The sequence below is a fragment of the Moschus berezovskii genome, chromosome 11, assembly GCF_049115385.1.
Source record: "Moschus berezovskii isolate FMDL1 chromosome 11, NW_MosBer_1.0, whole genome shotgun sequence".
Lineage (NCBI taxonomy): Eukaryota > Metazoa > Chordata > Mammalia > Artiodactyla > Moschidae > Moschus > Moschus berezovskii.
Window position 1 is genome coordinate 35,805,895 of NC_142470.1, and position 22,950 is coordinate 35,828,844.

General features: G+C 50.0%; 1 protein-coding gene across 1 annotated transcript in view; it reads left to right on the forward strand.

Moving 5' to 3' along the window:
* PLB1 (phospholipase B1) overlaps positions 1–22,950 on the forward strand; it is a 129,334-nt gene that overhangs the window by 82,263 nt on the left and 24,121 nt on the right. Inside the window, exons 32-46 of the mRNA XM_055400362.2 lie at positions 773–811; positions 1,375–1,435; positions 2,249–2,307; positions 3,260–3,333; positions 7,549–7,592; positions 8,330–8,438; positions 9,947–9,998; positions 10,383–10,463; positions 11,009–11,074; positions 12,021–12,121; positions 13,038–13,119; positions 13,780–13,884; positions 14,897–14,992; positions 15,547–15,618; positions 21,102–21,167. Coding sequence (XP_055256337.2) covers positions 773–811; positions 1,375–1,435; positions 2,249–2,307; positions 3,260–3,333; positions 7,549–7,592; positions 8,330–8,438; positions 9,947–9,998; positions 10,383–10,463; positions 11,009–11,074; positions 12,021–12,121; positions 13,038–13,119; positions 13,780–13,884; positions 14,897–14,992; positions 15,547–15,618; positions 21,102–21,167 — 1,107 coding nt within the window. The remainder of the gene's footprint in view (positions 1–772; positions 812–1,374; positions 1,436–2,248; positions 2,308–3,259; positions 3,334–7,548; positions 7,593–8,329; positions 8,439–9,946; positions 9,999–10,382; positions 10,464–11,008; positions 11,075–12,020; positions 12,122–13,037; positions 13,120–13,779; positions 13,885–14,896; positions 14,993–15,546; positions 15,619–21,101; positions 21,168–22,950) is intronic.

The window sequence follows — 22,950 nt, forward strand, 5'->3', positions numbered from 1 at the left end:
TCTTCTAGGAGAAGGAAATGGCAGCCCACTCCAGTGTTCTTGCCTGGAGAATCCCAGGGACGGGGGAGCCTGGTGGGCTTCCGTCTATGGGGTCACACAGAGTCGGACACGACTGAAGCGACTTAGCAGCAGCAGCAGCAGGATGGAGGTGGGGGTGAGAGTGGGGAGGTCCATTGGAAGCCAGAGATAAGAAAGCAGACATTCACCAGGAACACAAAGTAGATCTCCCTGTTCACTCACAAATTATCAGAAAGCTTCTTGGACCTTTGCAGCTGCTCCCTCACATCTACCAGTTCCTTTCTCTGGATTCCCAAAGGGGTCCCAGGTCCGGAACAGGAACCTGCTGAGTAGGGGCTTCAGGGGGCGGAATCTCAAAGCGCTTGGCTTTTCTTGTCTGGGTGTGAGGCACCTCGGCTGCTACAGGGCAGGAGTGGCAGGGGTGGGAAAGGGAGCTGTGAGTTCGGGACTTGGGCTTGTGTTAGTAGACAGTGGGACTCTGTTAGAAAGGGGCAGGGTGGAGAAAGAGAGGTAACCTAGCCATCCCGGCCAGCTGGATAAGAGGCAAAGTGCAGAGGTACTTGTTCCTGGGAGCCCTGCAGGGTTTATTGTGGTTGTTTAAGAGGGTTGCAAAGAAGGCTGGGTGCATCCTGGGAGGGGGACCAGTGGTCACCCTGGAGGGCAGGGACTTGGGAACCTGGAAGGTATTTCTGCACGTGGGAGCAGAGCAGGAGGCAAGCTGACTTGCTGCAGTGGTTGCCCCCTCTTCCCACAGGCCCGGCCATTTCTGAGCACCTACAAGAACCTCGTACAGGTAGGTACTTGTTGCTTCCCTTCAGCTCAGCCGCCAGTGCAGTGGGCAGCCCCTAGTAGGCACCAGTCCTTCAAGGCAATAGGAGTGTGGTGAGCATTCCTGATGGACAGTCAGCAGGTATTCACACTCTTCTATAAAGTCCATTCACCTACACCTTCAGACAGTGGGGAGGGCAAAATACGCTCTATTGATAACAGTTCAGACAGGGGGCCAGCCGGCCAACTCTCAGCCTCTTTAGACATAAGAGGACCATTCCCTTATAAATCTACTGCAGAAGTGGTGGGGGCGGGGTGGGAAGGATGTGTTTGCAGTGGGCTGGGCTCATCTTGTTGATGTTGATTTTGGCATTGGATGGTAGGGGTGGTGTGAGAGGATCAGAACTAGGTTAAGAGGTGCCTGGCCTGACACTCAGAATCACCTGGGGCGCCTTCTTCAGATGTCCCGCTAGGCCCTCCCTGGGGCGGGGCCCAGGAATCTGCATTCATTAAAGCTCTTGGGTGAGTCTGATGCCCAGCCAGCTTCTCTGGCCCCTGGCAACCCTGTGATCTATTCTGCACCCCTAGGATCATGGTAGCCAGCTGCTATGCAGTGACAGAGCCCCTTCTGCCTCGCCACCCACCTCAGGTAAGCCCCCGGTGGCACACCAGGACCCTGGGCCCCTCTACAAGAACTCAGTTAAGGGCCAGTGCTTGCTTCCTGTCTGGGTGGCCACCTCTTCTATAGCAGAGTCTGACCCAGCAGGACCCAGAGCAGCCAGGGTCCCCCCTGTTCCTCCCGCTAATGGTAGGACATGTGGGGGAGCCACAGGAGAGCTGCCCTCGGTGGCCCAGCCTGGGGTGTGAACTCATCGAGGCCCAGAACAGGGGTGTACGGTGCCCACCAGGGAGTCATCACAGGGAGCCAGCTCTGTGGGTCACCCTGTGGCCCCAGGCTCTGCAGTCACTGCTGCCGCCTGGAAAGTCCTCAGGAGTCTTCAGAAGAGACCTGGGGGCAGGAAAAGACCCAACATGATTATTCCTCAGAGTCTTGGGAATCCAGAACCCAGCTCTAAAGGGGCCATGCATCAGACTGTGACCTCCTCTCTATGGGCCAGGGCCCATCTGGTCGTGCACTCCGGTCACAGCTGGTATCCCACGTGACTGCTGGCACCAAAGTGCTGGGATCCCGTGGTGCCCAAACATCCTTCCCTACTCTTCTTCCTCCCATCCTCTCTCAGCACTTCTCCCTTCCCATAGGTCCAAGTTGATTGGTTGTGTCTCTGATGGGAAAGCTGTTTTCCCCTGCCCTCTGCCTCCATGGCACCACAGATGCTCAGTCTTGCACGGCCCAAACACGCACGCGAGCCGTGTGCCTGGTCTTGCTGAAAGCAAGCAGCACTGGACTCTGACGGTAGCTTCCTCCCCACAGACTCAAGTGTGTATCTGTCTGTCTTTCCAGTGCACACCCTGAGGCCTGCAGACATCCAAGTTGTGGCCGCTCTGGGGGATTCTCTGACCGTAAGCACTCTTGGGCCCCGTCCTTGCAGGATGAGAGTGACTGTGTCAGCTCCAGGTCCCCGTTCTTCTAGCTTCAAGGCCTGTGCTCCTGGCCTCTGCGCTCTCCCACCCGTCTGTCTTGACTCCATCAGGCTGAGAGCAGGACAAGGGTTTGATTTTGCAGTCACGTTCTCAGTCAGGTGTGTAAGTGGGAATTTTTCAGGAGTGAGCTGAACCTGTCTCAGGCAGCAGAGGTTATGAACACTTAACATCACCTTTTGAACAACTGCAAAAAATAATGTCATTTTTGACTCAAAAAATCTTCTAAACCTTCCATGAGGGCTCTTTCCCCTTGGATTATACTTTACAAGCAACTCCAACCCTCACATCTGTTTCCTCTTTGCATCCGCCGCAAAGCAGGAAAGACTCTGTAGTTGTGGTAAAAGTTATGCTCTTAAGTTCCAAGAAATAGGGCCATGGTATCATTCCAGAGCACCACTTTCTGGCAGCACTTCTGAAGCCATGAGATTGCCTTACAGAATGTCCCCAAGGGAAAGAGAGCTGTGAAATGCATGAGAAATCTGTCCACTGCAGATCTATAGGCTCTTCCTTCATGCATGTCAAGAACTTAGGAGCAGAATGCTGCTAATGGTATTGAATCTCACGTTCGTAAAGCATTTTAAAGGCTTCAAAACTGAATTTGCAATTATGATCCAATTTGGTTATAAAAACTATCCTGTGAGATAAATAGAGCATGGGCTCAGGTCTGTAAGGAGGCAGCTGAGACCTGGGGAAGGCACACAGCTGGAAAAACAGCCAGCCCAGGAATTCGGACCGCCCTGGGGTGATGCTCTGCTCATGCTGCAATGCACGCACAGGCAACACCTTGGGAAGCCCTGCACATATGCAGCCTCCCTTTTTTCTGACTTGCTGATTTTCCCGTGGATTTTGATATTTGGATATGTTTTCAAAGGCTGGCAATGGAATTGGCTCTAAACCAGATGACCTTTCTGATGTCACCACTCAGTACCGGGGGCTGTCGTATAGGTAATGTTAACCCGTGACCCACTCCCACCCCATACTCACCGCTTCCCCCCACCCCCAGAGAGCGAGTGGGGATATGTCTCCTGTAAAATGTTTAAATACCGAAGAGCAAGGACCAGGTCTGGAGGGGGCTTTCAGAAGGAAAAAATATCTTATTTCTGGAAAAATGGAACAATTTGATGAGTGGAGAGGATATTTTTCTTTGATAACTCTTTTCTTTTAATTGTGCAGAAGAAGCAAACCGAGGTTCTTATCAGACTTCTGGGTCAACAAATTCAACATGAAATGCACCAGAAAAGCGCCAGATCTCTGAGTCTTCACCTGCCTGTTTGCATGTACATGTGCCCATGTGATTGCTCCTGTGTTTCTTGTTGCTGTCTGTCTGTGTTTATTCGTGTTGCTTATTCACGTCGTGTAGCCACACCTCTGCCTTTATGTATATGCAGACATCTGTACAGAAAGCTCTGAAACGCGGCACCCACTTCAGGTGGAATTAGCCAAGTCAAAAACCCCAACCAATAGGCTTTCCAGGGCCCCTTCCTTGTGCCTGCATAAAAGGGGAGGGTGGTATGGGAAGCACAGGCTAAGCCTTATGCTCAGTTGGCAAGTGCTGGATGCAATAGGAATATAGAAGAGGGGGATACTCAACCCTGCCAGCTGGGAGAGGAGGGCTTCCCAGAGAAAGTGGTACCCCATTATGCCTTGACAGTTTAGCAGTTTGGTAGGCGAGACGAGTATTCCAGACAGGAAGTAGGAAAGCTTAAGGCAGGTCAGGAGAGTGGCTGCACGTGAGTATTCCTGTTTCTTTCTTTCCTAATAAAGTTCATGTTTATGCACCCTTCGAAGTCATTGGTGATGAACTCAGGACTCTGCCACGAGAGGGCAGAGCACTGATGAAAAGTGGGGTAGCCCAGTGCCGCCCCTCCCTTTCCTGCAGAGAGAATCAAATGTTTCTTTCAAGGAAGCGAGAGGGAACAGTGTGCAGCTAATACAGTGAGCTGTGGCAGCTCTCTGGCCAGCCCTGAGGACCGTCCTAGAGAGAAAGTTTTTCCTGGATGAGGGGCATCCTCACTTGGCCAGGAGCCACCCACAGAGAGGACGCAGGTGTGGATAGTGTGGGGACATCACCTAGCGAGAGCTGAGCCGAAGGCCTCCCAGTGCGAAGTCCCATACACCTTCAGCCACCTTCAGGCGGGGGATCTCTGAGGAACGAAGTCAAGGTTGCCTCTTACCCACTGGGTCCCAAGTGTTACTGAGGCTGCAGGAGAAAGACACACCAGAGGAAGGAGTGGGAAAGCGGAGGGTATTACAGTCGAAAAAACATGCGGTAGGGGCAGCTTTACTTGGTCTGAGCTAACGAAGGAGGCAGTGTTGTCGCATCCTCGTGTGGGAAAACAGATAGTAAGACAGACAAGCTGGCCAGCAGTTGACAGGTGAGCTACCCCTGGTGTGGTCAGAGGAGCAAGGTGACCTACCTAACTTCATAGTTACTGCGCAGATTCCCAGCATTCAGATACAGACAGGCCATCTTCTGCTGAACGTTTCTCTCTGCAGCAGTGAAAAAAATCCAGCCATTGATGTTTCTTCCTATGAGTGAGGTCTAGTGAGGTCTAGTAAGTTCTGATGTTTTAATTTTCTGGTTCCGTTTTCAAGGCCTCATATATTCAATGGCTCCTGTCCCTTTAAACCCTTTATTCTAAGTGTTTCAAAGACCTGACCCCAAACCCACATGTCTTAAAAGTAGAGGTTCTTGGTCAGAGTCTAAGAGATAGTTTGAATCTTCATAAAATATGTAATGTTTCCCAAAGTGCGTTCCATAGAACACTAGCCCCAATCTTTGGGTTTTGGGGGAAATTTTTTCCTACTGTATCCTTCCTCTGGGAAATTCACATGCTTATAAGCATATTAAAGGCTCTGAGAAGCCCGACAATGGAGAAATCTATTTTAATTGTGTCTGTTTAATCCAATATTTCCCTTAATCCCAGAACCCTTTGTTTGTTCAGAGTACCTGTTATCTTTTCCTGGGAAATGTCCATGTAGCAGACCAAGCAGAGAAAAATCATCTTTCTGAAGCTATTAAAGCTTCTGGATAGGAAATAGGCAATTAATGATTCTAGGTGAACTAAGAATGCAATTTGAGCCTCTTTCTCCAAGGAAACAAAGTGGAGGGAGTAGACCTCATGGAGTCAGACTAGGGAGAAGAATTCTTGGTAGGTGGGTAGATATAAACAGGCCTTGCAAGAAGATGTTAAGCTGTGGACATTTCCAAGGCCCCTTGGGCTGTAAGAATCACATAGCAGTGAAAGGCCCCAGCTCTGGCTAGCTTTCAGTTCAGTTCAGTCACGTCTGACTCTCCACGACCCCATGAATCACAGCACTCCAGGCCTCCCTGTCCATCACCAACTCCCGGAGTTCACTCAAACTCATGTCCACAGAGTCGGTAGCATGCCAAATCTTGAGGTCTTTAGAGAATTGCCTTTCCTTCAGTTGAAATGTTGGCTTGATTGCTCGTTCAAAGGACCAAAATAAAATTTATTTATCAAATAAAACATTTCTTTGTCTTATTGATTAGGAGTTCAGTCTCACGTTATTGAAACTCCTTTGATAAATGTTATCAAGCATCAGTTTTGCATTTCTCTGCATACTGTGAGTTTCTTTGGAACAAAGCCCGTCCTTTGAGCTCATGGTGTAATATGAACTCCATTCATCTGAAGGGTCTTGTCTAAAGTAGCTGTTTCATGTGGGTCTGTTTTCTTTCATGTTTCCCATAGTTCTGATCAAAACAAGGGTTTTCATATTTTTGTTTCTCCATATTTATTTGTATATTTCTCTCTTTTCTCCTGGAAATGGGCTCTGAGAGATTTCTGTAGCCTATTGTCTTAATCAGCTACCACACTTGTAGAACAAAGATAGTTTTAGATAAGAAACTATAATAGAACATACTTGATGTGTGTGCGTTTGTATATGTTTCTGTGTTTATAATTTTTTAGCTTTTATATGTTTCTAGAAGGAGGAAAGGAGGCAGGGTTAGAAGACAGTAATGGGAGGAGGTATAAGTCTTTGTCATTTCCTGCCAAGTGATAAGTGTTGTAATGAAGTGCTTTTGGTCCAAAGAAGGAAGGCTCAAGAAGCAGCTAAAGTAGTAGCTTCATGTAGACTTGGGGAAGGATCAGAAGCTTTAAAAGCAGTGCCCAACCAAAGGCCAGGTTCAGCTCCGACACTGGATGGGAGGTGGGAGAGAGATACCTGAGTGAGAATAGAAGGGTAGAGTTTACCTGGCTGCTTTTTCTCTCCACCTTTTGAGGATCTTGACCCTTTGACTTAAGCCCTTGACCTCACCCTGGTATAAAATAGTCAATTTCATTCCAAGCCTTCTCTTGAATGAAGAACAGCCATGACTTTGATTCATGGCCTGTCCTTCAGAAGTGTACATTGGTGGGCTGGATGCTAACACTGTATTCTCTGAAACCTCTTGGCCTGGAATAATATACTGGGATGGAGGAGGGAGTCACAGAAGAAAAATAACAGTAAATATAGTACATCTGAACAGTGGACTTCATCAAAACAGAAATACTTCTCCCCTTGCCTCCCACATGTGTTCAGTTTAAATGTATGAAAGAAACTGAAACTTTGAGTGTGTCTTGAAGTTACATTGAGGGCCATAAAACTAGATTATATGAAATTAGATCAGGTGTTGAAAGGCAGTGAGAAGCCATCCCTTGAGCCTTCCAGTGGAATTTACCTGGCCACTGGGCAGAGAAGAGCTTATCCATTTTCTAAAGGTTTCCAGTTCAAGCTGGTTTTTAGTTACCTTTATGGTTTTAAGTTTCCATAAAAAGTTGATTAACCCCTGTGTGCCTCAGCTTCCTACTCTGTAAAATGGAGATAATTCATCTACATCCCAAGCTTGTTTGGAGATACGAAATAACTAATGCAGAGCATGGCTGGGTGCATAGTGTAGAATCAGCTAAGTATGCGACCTCCTGATTTGCAGAAATAAAAAGACAGTCCTCAGATTTCACCTTCAAATCCTGGATTTGGAGGAGCCAGCCTCTGGGGGAATTCACATTTTTTCAGAATCCCTCAAACACAAAGAGGTGGCTCTGGGGCATCTGACAGATGCTGATGGTATGGGTGTCTTTAAAAGATGGGGGCACTTTTCTATAAAGCCTGTACATTGATCCACTTCTCTCTCACTGACTTGCTCACTTTCTACAGTTCAGGAGGGGACAGCTTCCTGGAGAACGTGACCACCTTACCGAGTAAGTAACCACCAGTGTCTTGAGTCTGTCCACTGGGTCCATCTGATGGCCAGGCTTCCTGAAAGTGCCTCTTGGCTAAGAAAGGGAGAAATTACACCTTCCTTATGGGCTGCCCGGAGAAGGCAATGGCAAGCCACTCCAGTACTCTTGCCTAGAAAATCCCATGGATGGAGGAGCCTGGTAGGCTGTAGTCCGTGGGGTCGCTAAGGGTCAGACACGACTGAGCGACTTCACTTTCACTTTTCACTTTCACACATTGGAGAAGGAAATGGCAACCCACTCCAGTGTTCTTGCCTGGAGAGTCCCAGGGACGGGGGAGCCTGGTGGGCTTCCGTCTATGGGGTCACACGGAGTCGGACACGACTGAAGTGACTTAGCAGCAGCAGTATGGGCTGCCATTGAAATGAGAGGAGAGACCTGTGGACAGGCCATTGAAGGGGATGGAAAAAACTAGGTTGAAACCCTGGCCCTTCTATATGCTGGCCAGATGACCTGGGCCAAGTTACCAAACACCCTGAGCCTCAGATCTCTTCATCCAGCCCAAAGGGTATAAAGATAGATGAGCCAGTGAGTATGGCTGCACTGCAAAGTATAAAGAAAGAAAAGAAAAGCTGAGAGGCTCTTGCTACCTTGGCTCAGCCTGTCATCAAGTCATCTGAGGCCTCACCTCCTCTCTGGGGCATGCTCCAGCTCCCATCCTAAGCTCTCTGTGTCCTGTGAACCCCCTTCTCTTCCAGATATCCTTCGGAAGTTTAATGGGAATCTCACAGGCTATGCGGTGGGCACAGGAGATGCCAATGAGACAAATGCATTCCTCAATCAAGCTGTTCCTGGAGCGAAGGCTGAGTGCGCATTTCTTGGGGGAGGGGGCTGTTGGGTGGAGTGGGAGGAACATCATTCCCTTTAAGGCTGTAATTCTGACCTCTGTGTACACAGGGTACCTTTATTTACAGCAATGATTCCAGAGGCTCTTGGCCATTCTCTTTGCTGGCTGCCTCTGTGACTGCAGGGAGGTTGGATGGCTAGATCTTGGACAGAGACCATGATCCTAGAGCCTGAACTTGGTCTTGCCCTCCTGTGCAGCATGTTCTAATCTTCCAACTACCTGACCCACCATATCCAATTTTTAAAACTTACCATGGCGTAATGGTATTCTCTCCAGTGCCTCGTGAGTGGCAGTTCCCCCCATACATCAGGGAGTATCAACCAAATGGATGGGCAATACAGAATCTCCATGTTAGAGGCTACTTAGAGGAGTGGCGAATCACGTCCTGTCCTTATGCCCATTGTGAGGCTGCAGGAAATGCAGCTGAGAAGCTAGAGGCAGCTGGAGCCAACCACTCAGCCCCCCAGGCTGACCTCCGAGAAGACCCCTCCTCCCACACCCCACTCCTAGAGGCTTCAGCCACCTGGGTCTCCTCACTCCTGGCCCAGCCTGGGAAGACCCTTCTGGGTAATAGAAACAGTCAAGACGGTGGTACACATGCACCTACCACCAGGAGCCAGGAGACCTCTGGTCTGTGGCTCCATCTCACACTAAAACAGGGGCCAAAACTAGTGAGGAGCTGAGGGTGCCTGAGAGCTAGTCTTTCGGTGAATTATAAACCCAGGTATGTGTGGGGTGTATGTTTATTACCCCACCTCTTTCTATGCCCATGTGCTCAGTCACTTCAGTTATATCCTCCGACTCTTTGCGACGCTATGGACTGTAGCCTGCCAGGCTCCCCTGTCCATGGGGTTCTTCAGGCAAGAATACTGGAGTGTGTTGCTATGACGTCTTTCTAAGAGAAGCATTTAGCTAAGTTGTGTCATTACCAAAAATGACACAACTAACATATACCTAAGAAAAATCACAACCACTTGTGGGAGGAGGGGAAGAAGCAGCAGTGTCAATATGAGACTTTTAACTATTGTGCTTGAGCATCAAATGCTCAGCTTCCTGGCAGCCAAGGTAAAAGAGGAAGCATGCTAAAACTTTCCTAGATCTAATTTCAGAGTCTATACCAGTCCTTTAAAGGAGATGAACAGTTTCCTGCACGGAATCGTCAAAGTCACTTAGCATGTGCAGTCCTAGAAAGGAGACCATGCATAACAAATATAATTGGCAGTACCCTTGACTGTAGAGGCTTAGGACAAACACACAGCTAGTTTTGTGAAGGGTTATTTGTTGTAATAACTTTTCCAGAAGAGGCAAGTAGCTTCTTATCCCTGAGCCTCAGGGACTCTGCCAGCTCATGTTGGAGGGTGAGGGGTCAGGGGTAGAATGAATGCCATGGAAGCCTCCAATTCAGGCCTTTTAGGATGAAAGATTCAGGGGCTCTTCCTCAATGGGACTGATTTCCTCTCCTCCTCAGGGAACTTGTAAGCCAAGTCCAGACTCTGATACAGAAGATGAAATCCGACCATGTAAGTCAGATTTATGATTATCTTTAAATACTAGCTTGCTAGCCCACTAAAACCCCCAAATGGAATTGTTGGCCATGAAAACAGTAATCCCCCAGTCCCTAGAGGCATTCAAGTGGCAGAGGGCAGTCCCTGTCGAAGGCTGCCTGGAGGAGATTACGTCAACCAGAGGGAGGTTTGTCGCTGAACACAGTGACCCTGAAAGTCCTTCCTGATGCTAAGAATCTGTGGTCTATAAATAAATCTCTGAAGTGCTATCAGCTCTGAGGTTCTGATCCTGTTATTTCAAAAGGGCAAGGAAGTTTTAGAGGTTTGAATGGATTTCCTAGAGCTGTGTTGTTTTTTGGTTTGTTGGAAATCATCAAGCATTTTCCTCCCTCTGTACAGAGAGTAAATTTCCATGAAGACTGGAAGGTCATCACGGTGCTGATTGGAGGCAGTGATTTATGTGACTACTGCACGGACTCGGTAATGGGGGCGGGTCAGGCCTACTCATTGCTCTTGGCTTTGACCTGTGGGCCCTGGAGAGCCTCTTTGAGAACAGTCCCTAGAATTAACCTCAGGATTGTCCAAGGATGCCTATGTGTGTGTGCATGCACACACAATTAACACGTACACATGTACACACACACACACTTCTTTCCCCTCAAATTTCTGGCCCCACCTCCCCGTCCCAGGTAGTGTGAGCCAGCAGGCGGCAGATGTACAGGGCTTCTATCCCCTCTCTTACAATTCCAAAGAAAGAGAAGAAACAGTAAACCCCAAGCAGTTAGAAGTGGGATTGACACGTCCTACTCCTGAAGTAAAGCTCCAGCTAAAGGTTGCAGTCTTCTGTCTGGCCCAGCGAGTACCCAGCTGTTCATCTCAGATTCTGACATCATGAGCTGGTCACAGGTGGAGGCCAAGGGAGAACGAGTCCTTGGGGCTGGAGCTGGGGGCCTGGGGGAGAACCTAGTTCTGCCCACTGCCCTCTCTCCCTAACCAGCTTCTCTTCTCTCTCCTGTCTCTTCCAGAATCTTTATTCTGCAGCCAACTTTTTTGACCATCTCCGCAATGCCTTGGACATCCTACATAGAGAGGTGGGTGAGGGCTCCCACAAACTGGACACTCCTCAAGCATGGTGGGGAGAAGAGGGTAAAACACCCCCTTCCCAAGGAGCTGGACAAGGACACGGGCTCCTGCCCTTTCCATAGTTTAGGGGTACCCCCAAGGAAGCCTCATGCTATTTGGGACCAGTTCCAAGGGTCTCAGGCTTGAAGGGGAAAGCATTGTGTGCACTAAGCATCCCCTCACCAGTACTGGGAACATTCTCTGGTGGTGACAGCTGGATGGCTGCCAGGCTGGGCACTGCACCCTGAGTGGCAGGAGTGTTTACAGCAGGCCACTTTCTGGTCCTGCACCCAACATGTTCTCTCCCTATCCCCTGGCATGGACAAGACTTTCTGGCTGCCTGGGAGGGGCACTCAGACAGCCAGATGCTTCTCTGGGTTTGCCACAACCCTGAGCCTGCTCAGCAGAGTTAGTCCAGGCCAGGCTGGAGGGAGCCCATTAAGGGCTTATGTCCTGGCAAATGGGGCTACCTCACCAAATTGAAAGCTAACTGATAGCTCAACAGAGCTAAGTCGTACCCGATTCTTTTGCGACCCGTGGACTGTAGCCCGCCAAGCTCCTCTGTCCATGGGATTTCCCAGGCAAGAATGCTAGGGTGGGTTGCCATTTCCTTCTCCAGGGGATCTTCCCAACCCAGGAATCAAACCCAGGTCTCCTGCATTGAAGGCAGATTCATTTTTGAGCTGAACCCTCAGTGTTTAGACCCAAGACTGCCATGCGGGCCCACTCGGAGGCCCATTCACACTGCTGCCCACGTGGGTGGCACAGACTTCAGGCTCTAGGTGCTCACCTTGTGCTGACACCTCCCAGAACCCCACTCAGGGACCCCGGAGCTCGGTCCCACTTCTCAGGGTCCTAAGGCAGCTGGTGAAAGAAGCTTCCCAGGCCCTCTCTCACCCAGAGCCTTGCACATAGGTACCCCGGGCGCTGGTCAACCTCGTGGACTTCATGAGCCCCAGTATCATGCGGCAGGTGTTCCTGGGGAACCCCGACAAGTGTCCTGTGCATCAGGCCAGGTAGGCAGGTGCTTGCTGATCTGGTTCACATGGTGGGGACTCCTCGGGGTCTCTGGGACTTGATCTGTCCGTGTGCATTTATAAAGGGGTCTGTGCCAGGACCACCTCCTTCTGGGATATTGAAGTTAGGGCCCCCACTTCCCTAACCTCAGGGTACCAGTGAACCTCTGTGATGGGGGAAGTTGCCAGGCGGGCAGAGGTCAGGGCTGGGACACACACTAGTGTCTGAGAGACAGTGCAGCCCAGCCTATGAGGAGTGACATACAGGTTTGTCCACACATGGTACAACCATACCAAAATCAAAGCTCACTTACCTTTGTGGGGAAGAAGTGACCTGGGGAGGGACATGCAGAACTTCTAGTTGGGAGTGTTTTGTTTCTTAAGTGGGGTGAGAAGTATACAGGTGTGTGTTTTATTGTTCCTCCTGCCTTACACATCCATTTATTCACTTAACAAATGTTTTTAAAGTCTTACTGTGCACCAGGTTCTGTTTTGAGTAGAGAGAGCCTTTTTAACATCCAGTCGATTTTATGAGTGTGAAATAATTCATCATAAAACAAAAGGGAACACAGCAGGACACTAGTATGAACTCCAGAGGTGTCTGGGGACCTGAGCAATAGAGGCTCGCCAAAGCGTGCATTTGTACTTATTTTCAAACACTAAACATGGGCTTCTCATTGCTTAAATGCATTTGTTCAGTGTTATTTGTTGAAGGCCCAGGACCCGTGGTCCAACACTTAGTACTATGTTAATGTGAGAGGGTGCCCATCCATACATCCTCCCCTTGTGCATCCCTGGGTCAGGCCTGAAACCTGCCCCCGAGCATGTGTAGCAGAGCCTCCTACGAGCCACTCTCCCACCTCCACCCTGACCGCAGCTTTGGCTCTGGGACCTTCTGTCTCCCTTCTTTTTGTAGCATTTTGTGCAATTGTGTTCTGACCCCGCGGGAGAGCTCCCAAGAGCTGGCCAAGTTGGAGTCCATCACCCGAGCCTACCAGGTAAGATCAAGAAGGTCTCTCCTCCGCCTCAGTCAGCACACCAGCCCAGAGCCCACCCGCCCGGGGAGGCTCATGAGAAGGGAAGAGCTATTCAGAGTTTGAGAGGCAACATCACCATCCAGGCTACTTCCTGGCTTGGGTATGTCAGGCACCCCAGGCAGATTCACAAAGGAACCTAGGTGACAAAGTCCTCATGGCCGAGCTGTCTTGCTGGCTCAGCCCCAACCCTTGGCCTGACAAGGGGAATAGCCCTGGGTGCCCCATGGGACTGCCTCTCCCTCCCCTGCCCCCCCAGATGCCCCCGCAACCCCCCACCTCTCCAACAGGCAGGCCACGAGCCAATGGGGGTGTTGCAGGTCCCAAGCCTAGAGGCCCTCTGGAGGCCTCTCCTAGGTTTCTGTTCCTTTTGAGACTTACTGCTGGCCCTCCAGAACTTGTGGTCCACTTCAAACCAGAACCAAAAGGAGGCACAACCCATTTCCAATTCTCTGGAAAGAGATTTGTCATCAAGTGTGTTTGTGTTCTCAAGAGAAGAACTGAGGTAGCCCACATGCTGAGAGAGATGGGGACAAGGTCACTGCCCATCACCCACAGCCTTGCGCTAACGGGTACCCGGAGCAACCGGGCCTGTGCTGAAGATGCCCATGGGTGTGTCCCCAGAGCAGCATGCGCGAGCTGGTGGAGTCCGGTCGGTACGACACGCGGGAGGACTTCTCTGTGGTTCTGCAGCCCTTCTTCTACAACATCTGGCTCCCTGTCCTGGCGGTAGGCTCCCTGCCCTCCCTGACAGGGCTCCCACAAGGAGGAGGAAATTCAAAGTGGAAATGCCAAGTGCTTCCATAGACTGGGAACAAATGGGGCGGACCAGGCAGCTCTGTAGCTGCCGGTCTGGTGGCTGCAGCCTCCGTGAACATCAGAGCCGTATTCAAGAGGCAGCCCAATGTTTGATGTTCCCATGACTGCTCATTGCAGCCTCCATTTACTGATTGCCTACTACATGCCAGGCACCGTGCACACCACCCGTAAAATCTTCACAGTTACCTTTCGAGGTGAGCTTTATCATCCCACATGAGAGAGGCTCAGAGACATGAAGAAGCCTTCCTAAAAGTATGCAGGAAATAAGGGACAGAGGTGAGATTTGAACACGTCCAACTCCAAACTGTTCACTTTCGGCCCCATACCCAACACTGTGGCGGTTGTTTCTCCCCCTGGCTCTGCTTTCCACCTGACTCTTCCATTCTGAGCAGAAGTGCTCTGTGAATGGACCAGGGTGGGGACTTGAGTCTGTCCACCTGGGCCTCCATCCCCAGGGTCTGGTCTACCGGAAGAGGCTTTAAGCACCTAGACTTTGCCCAGGACTGAAGCCCTATTCTCCCTACCAAGCTCTCTGGGACCAACTGGTCAAGAGTTGTGAAATAGCTGTTACCAGCTGGCTGGCTAAGACTTCCTCAGGGACTAGGTCTCATTCCCTCATCCATGGCATGTCTTGCATAAATGCACCTGAGAATATATATAGCACTTTTTAAATTAAATAATGGGAATTGTGAGATCCAGAAAGCAGGTTGGGGGCTTGGGGTCACTGAAGGTTGTTGATCTGTTGGACTACTCTGAGCCCTCTCTCGAGGTGAGCAGGCCCTTAAGAAGCCGCAGGCTTGGAGTGCCCCCAAGGGGTGCGGGGTGTTGAGAGGTCCACTCCAGAGGGCAGGCCTGCCAGCGAGGCCCACTCTGCACCCTCGGCACCAACAGGATCTTAAGGATGTCTGTTTCTCTCCTTCAGGATGGGCGCCCAGATGTGTCCTTCTTTGCCCCAGACTGCCTCCACCCAAGTCAGAAATTCCACTCCCAGCTCTCCAGGGCCCTTTGGGTCAACATGGTAAGATGAATGGGGTTTCCTGGTTCTCTGGGGTTCTAGTCTAGAGCAAAGCACCAGCCCCTCCAGAATGGAGCTTGTTCTTGGCCTCCCTTTGCAAGCAAGGTGTGGAGGAGAGCGACTGGCACCTCTGCAGAAGTTGACGTAGAATGAAAAATACCGAGTCCTTAAGATTCCTGGATCAACTGCATCCTCTACAACGGGCCTTGAACTGTGATACAGGACTCTTTACATGAATACAAGGCAGAACCCTCATGTTTATTCAGTATTTTCTATGTGCCAACAACTCTGCTAGGCAGTTTAAGCCATGTTTATCTCATTTAAGCTTCTCAACAGCCCTGCAAGACTTATAAGTTTACAAGGAAGCTGAATCCTGCAGAAGCTAAGAGACTTGCCCAGTATCCCACAGCTGGTGACTGGCAGAGCCAGGAGGAGAAGCCAACCCCCCTGAAATCAAGTTCTGAGCGTTCCCCCACTGCAGGATATCCTGCCAGGGAATGTTCACTTCAGCGGAGACAAATTAGTACGCTTACAGCTCTCCTTTCTTCCCTCATCAGCTTGAACCACTGGGAAGGAAAACAGATACCCTGAATCTGACGGCAGACATACCCCTCTCCTGCCCTGCTCAGGTAATGCTGCTCTCCAGAAACCGAGAGCTCAGGCCCTGCCCGTCTCCCTTTACCATCCCCCCCCAATCCCCCGCCTACCCCACACACACACCAGCACTTCTCCGTCACCCATCTTGTCCCTTCCCTGGGAGCAGATGGATTTGGAGGATGGAGGGGAGTGGAGGAGAATGGAGAGGGGAGAAGAGGGTGCAGAAGCACCTCTGTCTTTGGGAGAAGCAGGTGGGAGAGGAGGCCTGAGCCCAGCAGAGGGAGAGGAGCAGGGTAACATGTGTGGATTCTTCAGGAGGAGAGTTAAGAAGCCAGAGGTAGCCAGACTGAGCATTTCAGCAGAGACACGTGGGGACAGTAGGAAGGTCCACGTGCAGGTTGGTGGCCTAGTGTGAAGCCAGCTGAGCTCAGAAGTTGCAGTTAGTGTTCGTGGAATCTGGATCGGGAGTGTCTGGCAGGAAATAGGTCAAAGAGGAAAGCCCTAGAGCCACCTGGGGAAGGGACAGGCAGGACTGGCTTTGTGATAGTTGGAGTGAGGCTGGTCTGGGCTCATTTTAAGGAGGAAGATGTAAGTGGTTGTTAGACCTGATTTCAGGCCTAGGAGTGGGGCAGGTACACATTCCCTTTGCCTTCAGCTCCCTCTTCAAGCCCCTGTCTTAAGGCTTTTGAACCAAATAAGGTTGAGGCCAGAGAGCACTCGACAGCAATGAAAGGGGGACAGCCTGATCCAGTCTGGGAGGCCAGGTTTCCCACCTGGGTCTGACTGCGTCACCCTCTCCCACCCTCCCGACTGAACAGGGAGAGGACCTACATCTCCCCCGTGTGTCTGCCAGGGGTCTAGAGGCAGTGGGCACCCTTCCCTGTCTGTTTCCTTCCCCACACCAGTCTCGGACCGAGTCTCAGCCTTGGATACCATCACAAGTCTTGAACCCAGGCTCAGCCTTGGGTACCATTAGCCTCACCAGGAGGGTGGGTTGAGGGATGCAGAAGAAGAGATGGTGATAGTAGAGGGCTCAGATGCTGGGTCCAGGGCTCGGGGCAAAGATGATGGTCAAACGATGCACTGATTGCAGTGCAGTGTGGATGCCTCCAGCCCGGATGGTCAGATGCGGGCTGAAGGGGTGGGGCGGAGGCCTAAGGGCCCTTCTATACCACGTGTAAACACTTAAATTGCTAGATTCTGAGCTTGTCCAGCGCATTCTAGGGGTAGGGCCAGGCAACCTGGGTAGTAGAGGCATCTGGGGACTCAGAGTGGTGGCTATAAACCATATGGGGGGGGGGGGTATTTCATTATTTTAACAACCATATGGCCATACTGAACATCAGCCATGGGAAACCCTTTCCAATCTGGCAATTCTCCTTCTATTTAATAGTGAAAGTAATAACAACCCAGTCCAAGGAGCCTTCCTTTGCTCTCTTTCTTTCTCACAAATATCTACTACGTACCAGGTTGGAGCCAAGGCTCTGGGTTGGAAAGGGCCCTGTCACCACCAGCCTCAAGGCCCCAGACCAGGCAAGGAGCCCTGAAAGGCTGCTGCCTCGGCCAGAATCTCAGGCCACTCCTGAGGTGGGCTCCGCTCCTCCTCCTGGACCAGCCTGACTGAGCCGTTGGTGAGCAGAGGAGAGCAAATCCAGCCTCCTGGAACCGTAGAAACCCCGCCTGGGAGAAGCGGTTGCCAGGCAACCCCAGAGCCCATTCCAAAAGATCCATCTGTTGGCCGGCCCAACTTCAAGGCACCAGGCACTGTGGAATCCTGAGCTCCTCAGGTCCCATCTGCTCCCTGCAGTGTGCCATGGAGCTATATAAAAGTCCACCAGCATCTCAGTGTGAGCTGACAGGGGCCAGGCAGCACATATTTTAATCCTAGCTGAGTCTAAACATAGAGGCAACAGGCAGGACCCAGTGGGGAGGAGGGGCTGAGACAGATGCAAGCACCGGGGAGCTTCTTTCTCAACTTCCTGCCTGCTCCTCCCCCAGCTCCAGTCAAGGGCAAGTGCATTCTGCCCAGCCAGGTCAGGCGCTTACCTGCGCTCTGTGGATTTCTGTTAGACTTTCAGGTTGGACATGTGATTTTACGGCCAACTTTAGCTTATTTGCTCAGTGAACTGTGACTGTGGTCCCCTTGCTGCCCCTCATCACCTCTCTGCCCGCTCCTTCCCTAACCCAGGGAAGCTGCCTGTGGCCCCTCCTCAGTCTTTGAAGAAATGGGCTCAAAGACCCGCAGAGTCCTTTTTCAGCTCTTATTTTTCTTGCCCTTGAAAAGCATTTGTCAGAGTGAACCACCTCCTCCATGAATTCATTCCTCCCCGCGTTCGTGGATGTAAAACCACCTTGACTGCTCTGCTTTTCTAGTTTCTGCCCGCTCCCATCTCCTTTCACGACCCCTCTTCCCTTCTCCCAGCCTCAAAAATGTGGACATTCTCCAACTTTCATAACTCAGCCCTCTGCTCTTTCCTCTTTCTCTACACAATCCTCACTCTGAGATTTGTCCATTTCCAGGGCTTCCTGTTAAATTTCCTTGCCTAGGATCCCCCATTTATCCCCCTATATCTTCATTCTTATTTTTTTCTCCAAACTTGAGCTATATTTCTAACCCTTCAGAGGTCTTTCTCCCTTGGATGTAAAGTTTACCTGGAAGACAGATTAAATATATGATCAGTGTACCAACAAAATAGAAAGACATAGTGAGACAAACAGAAATAATTTCAAGTGATATTTCATCATTCAGTCTTTCCTATCGAGAAAAACTGAGCTTTGCTGGATTCTCTTATACTTTATTGTTTAGCGATATTTCTATTTTAGCGTTATGTATGCAGGGCTATGCTCTTCTGAATGCTTTGGGCTTCCAGATCTCCCAAATCTGCCCTGAACCCATCATGTCAAACTCAACACTCATTTAGAAAATAATATTTGAGTGAGAATGTCAAAATAGGACAAAAATCAATGTCTTCCCAAACTCCCTAATCCTGAAGCCTTCCTCTGTCTGTCCATATTGTCGTGGTGGTCACAATTCTGCAGGTGTCAAACGTCAGGCACCTCACCTGATAGAATCCTTCCTAGTCCTTCCCCTTCCCACTTCCACCACCCCAGTTCAGGTCCTTGTCACTGTGTATGTTAAAAGGTACCTGCTCCTTTCCATCATAAAGCAACAAAGAATTTTATAACTTTAGCATCTCAGTAGGGAGTCCTGTTGATGCAATCTCTCATATAATTGAATTATTCTACCACATTCTCCCAGGCTTTCCAGGTGGCACTAGTGGTAAAGAACCTGCCTGCCAATGCAGGAGACATAAGAGATGTGGGTTCAGTCCCTGGGTTGGGCAGATCCCCTGGAGGAGGGCATGGCAACCCACTCCAGTATTCTTGCCAGGAGAATCCTATGGACAGAGGAGCCTGGAGGGCTACAGTCCATAGGGTCGCACAGTTGGACACAACTGAAATGACTTAGCATGCATGTACCACATCCTCCCAAGGCAAGCAGAGGCTTATGGCCTCTACTTAACCTCCACACTCTCAAGGCAGTGCATTACTAACAGCCAAGTGGCTATCCATTAGCAGGTTGTAGAATCAGCCTAGTAGGTCATGCTTGGGATGGGATGATGGGATGGGATAGAAATGTCAGTGGGTACTCCTATGTCCTCCTCCTCTTTACCACTACCGCTCTTCCCTGGATCTTCTCCTCAATTTCCTCAGCCATTTATGGCAGACAAGTATTCCCAACCCTGCCTCATATAGTAGGCATGAGTCCTTGGAATGTGACCCCACTTAAGTCAGTGCCCGGGCCTGACTATATACACCTGGTTTCGTCCGAGCAGCGCAAAACAGAAGAACACCAGCTCTCCTTCACTGTGGAATTTTACACCTGTCAACACGGCCAGGATGTACATGCCCTTTTCCGGTAGCCACTGACTCATATCGCTGACTCACATCAGTGGCTGGCCAGGCTCTGCCCCTGGGCAGGCTGCACCATCTTTTCCCAGCTGTACCGAGGAGGACACTTCCTTGTGCTGGCATTCAGTGGGCTTCGCTTTCTGCTTACTGGTGTTACCAGCCTAGCCTAGGAGAGCCAGCAGACTAAGTGGACTCCCTTTTCCCTCTGCTGAGCTCCAGACCTTTCACCCAGTCTGACTCATGCATGCACAATGCAGCCGACAATCAATAAAACAGGCCCCAGGCACTTGGGCCACTTGCCTGGCCCTGTCCTGGACCTGTTCTCATTGTTCCTTCTCTGGCCTCACTTCCCACCACATCCCTGACCTCTGACCTCTTGGTTCAGCCTCTCCCCTCTGGCCCTTCCCTCTACCCTTGAGTCATGTGATGAAATAAACTCCTGGTCTTGACTTTCAACACATCCAGAAGGGCAGGTGGAATCTGCCCTCCGGTTCCTCTTATGCTAGTTACTCTGAGAAAAGCTCCGGCTCCCAGGCCCTGTGCCCAATCAGGGTCCTGGGAAGTGGGGGGAGAATGATGAGGAGTGGCCTACCTCCCACTGAGTCTCATCTTTAAGGACCACACATCCCCAGATCTTGCAATCCTTCCTCAGCAATTACTGCACCCACTGGACACACTGTTCTTTGATGCTTCACTACCCAATACTTGTCATATTTTCTGCCTCACTGAATTGTATGCCTCTGGATCCTCCCTTCATCCAGCACCTAGAACAGAGCTTTGAACACATGGGGTTTTACAAAGGTGAGTCAGTTGTTTATAGGATACTTGGGATTTTATTATTCTAAGATTTTCAGACCATGGCCCTTCTACTCCACTGAGCGTGATTTGTGAAGATGTTGACAGCCCTGGGCTATCTGGGCTGATCTCTGTCTTACGAACTTTTTCTTGCTTCACTATCATTTCCACATTTTCTCATTACCTGCTTTCCCCTGCTCCCCCTCTGTCTACTTCCTTCTTTGACTAACTTATCACCCACAATGGAATAGACTTGGATTCTTGACTGGGCATGTATGAAACCGATGGTGAAACAGATAGGTGAGCAGGGAATGAAGAGGCTGTTTCATGAGAAAAAAAAATGCAACCAGTGTATATGAAGCCAACCCGAAACGGGTAAGGGACATAACTCAAAGGAGGCAAAATCATAGCAACAGATGTTAAAATACACTGATGATCATAACATTTTTTGGAGATGAAAAGATCCCTATAATATCAATCTTTTGCCAGAGGAATGACAAAGGAGAGAAAGTCATTCTGTTGGTCAGGGAGATGTTCCATTGTCAGGGTGAAAAGAAAAGCACAGGACCCTGAAAAGAACGTGGATGGAACCCTTTTTAGCCCTTTTATTGTGCATCCCTTGTCAAAGCTGTTATGTAAAACTCCCTAGGGAATGAATGAAATTCTGTCTGTATGATTCTTTCTATTTAAATGCAGAAGAATCATGTTAAATGAACCTAGAGGACAGGATTGTTAGTACTTAATATTTCCTAAGCAATCTTCCAGGCTGTCAGGTAACCTCTCCCTGTGGTTTCTTTTCCTCTCTTAGATTGAGCCCTTCCTGCGAACCCCCCGGAACAGTAACTACACATACCCCACCACGCCAGCCATTGAGGTAACCCCTGACACATGTCTGCCTCTCTCAGAGACAAACCATTTCCACCCCCCGCCTCCAGTGACTTGAGGAGTGGTGCGGACTTCAGAGAGGTAGCTTAAGCAGAAACGTACCCTTCTTACCTACTGGAAATTGGAATGTGAAACAAAGGCTCCTGAACCACAGAGTCCCAGGATTGTCCTAACTTGTTCTCAAGTGTTTAACCTGACGTCAGCAACCAACTAGAGGAAGTGCCTGTGGATCAGTCTTCTTTGACGTTTGCACAGACATTATTTCTGATCAGGCAGCTCAGCCTTTCAAGAAGGGATGAGGGGGAGGCAGTGGGTATAATGCACATCAATTTCCTGTAAGGTGGGAGAGGAGTAGGAAGAGCCTCAATTCCAGGGGCTGGGCCCCCAGGAAACTGATGTATAGGCAGGTGGGTCTCCAGGGCTTGTCTGGTTCAGGTCAGTCATTCTAGCTCTGAGGATTTAGGGCCCATGGCTTTAGGGACAGTTGCTGCAAAGATGGCCTGGAAGATCCTGAACCACACCAGGCCTTGCAGGACAGGCTTGATCCAGGCCACATCTGTCGGCCATCTGGACAGGGACTCAATCACTAGTGTCAGCTGAGCACCTGTGGTTTGCCCAGTCTTGTGCTAGGGGCCAGTAGGGATTCAGAGGAGTGTCAGACATAGTTCTGTCCTTGGGAGTTAGAGGTCATTCCAGACTGGGCACCTACTGTGTATCGGGCACTATTTCAGAAAGATAGACCAGTAGAGCAGACAGATAGAGCCCATCCCTTTTACAGACCTACAGTCTACTGAAGGAGGCATCCAACAGACAGCAAAGCATAGTCATGTCAGAGAGTAAGGACAGTCTTGAGAAAGTGTGATGGGACATGGAAGGCTCATTCTGATGAGCTATGACCAGGACCAGTGATTGCAGAGGCTCAGAACTGGGGCTGAGTTGAGTGTATTTGAGGGGAGAAAGAAGTCAGCATGGCTATGGACATGCGAATGAAGTGGAGAGTAGGGTCGTGAGATAAGTGGGGTCGTCAAGGGCATAATCATACAGAATCTGAACCCCTGAGAAAGAAGGTTGAACTTTGGTGGGGAGCTGTGGGAAGCTGTTGGAGGTTCTAGGAGAAAGTGATGTGATCTGGTTCACCTTTTTAAAAGAGCTCCCTGACTAATATGGAAGATGGATGGGGGAGTAGCAGGAGTGGTTGAGGAAAGACCTTTTATAAGCCAGCTGAAGCAATGAGACTAACTTACATGGAAATATTGAAGAACTGTCAGAGGCTCAGCTCTCAGGTACAGGCCACCCCAGCTTGATGGCAGGGGTAATGCCACCGTTCAGCCTCTCTGAATTCTCTCAGGCTCACATTAGCCCAGCAGAGGCTTATTTCAGGCCAATCGTGGACCAGAATCCATTAGAACTGAAATGTCAGTGACATCTTGTCACTTAGGCATTTATTTGTTTATCTAATATGTGTGTATTTATTGGATGCCTAAATGGTGCAGGTGCTGTGCTAAGTGCCAGGTATACACTGATGAACAAAGTGGTTCTGGCCCATTGTCTTTAATCTTAGTCTCACATGCCTTTGCTTCTGTTGCTGGAAGAGTGAAAACTCAGGCATAGAAAGTGATTTTTTTTAAATACTTTGCTATTTAAATTAGCCACAGACGGGCCACATCAACATTACTTGAGAACTTGATAGAAATGCAGAGTCCCGGGTGGCACCCCAGTCCTGCTGACTCAGGGCCTGCATTTCCCAAGACCTGCAGGTGATCTGGGTGCCC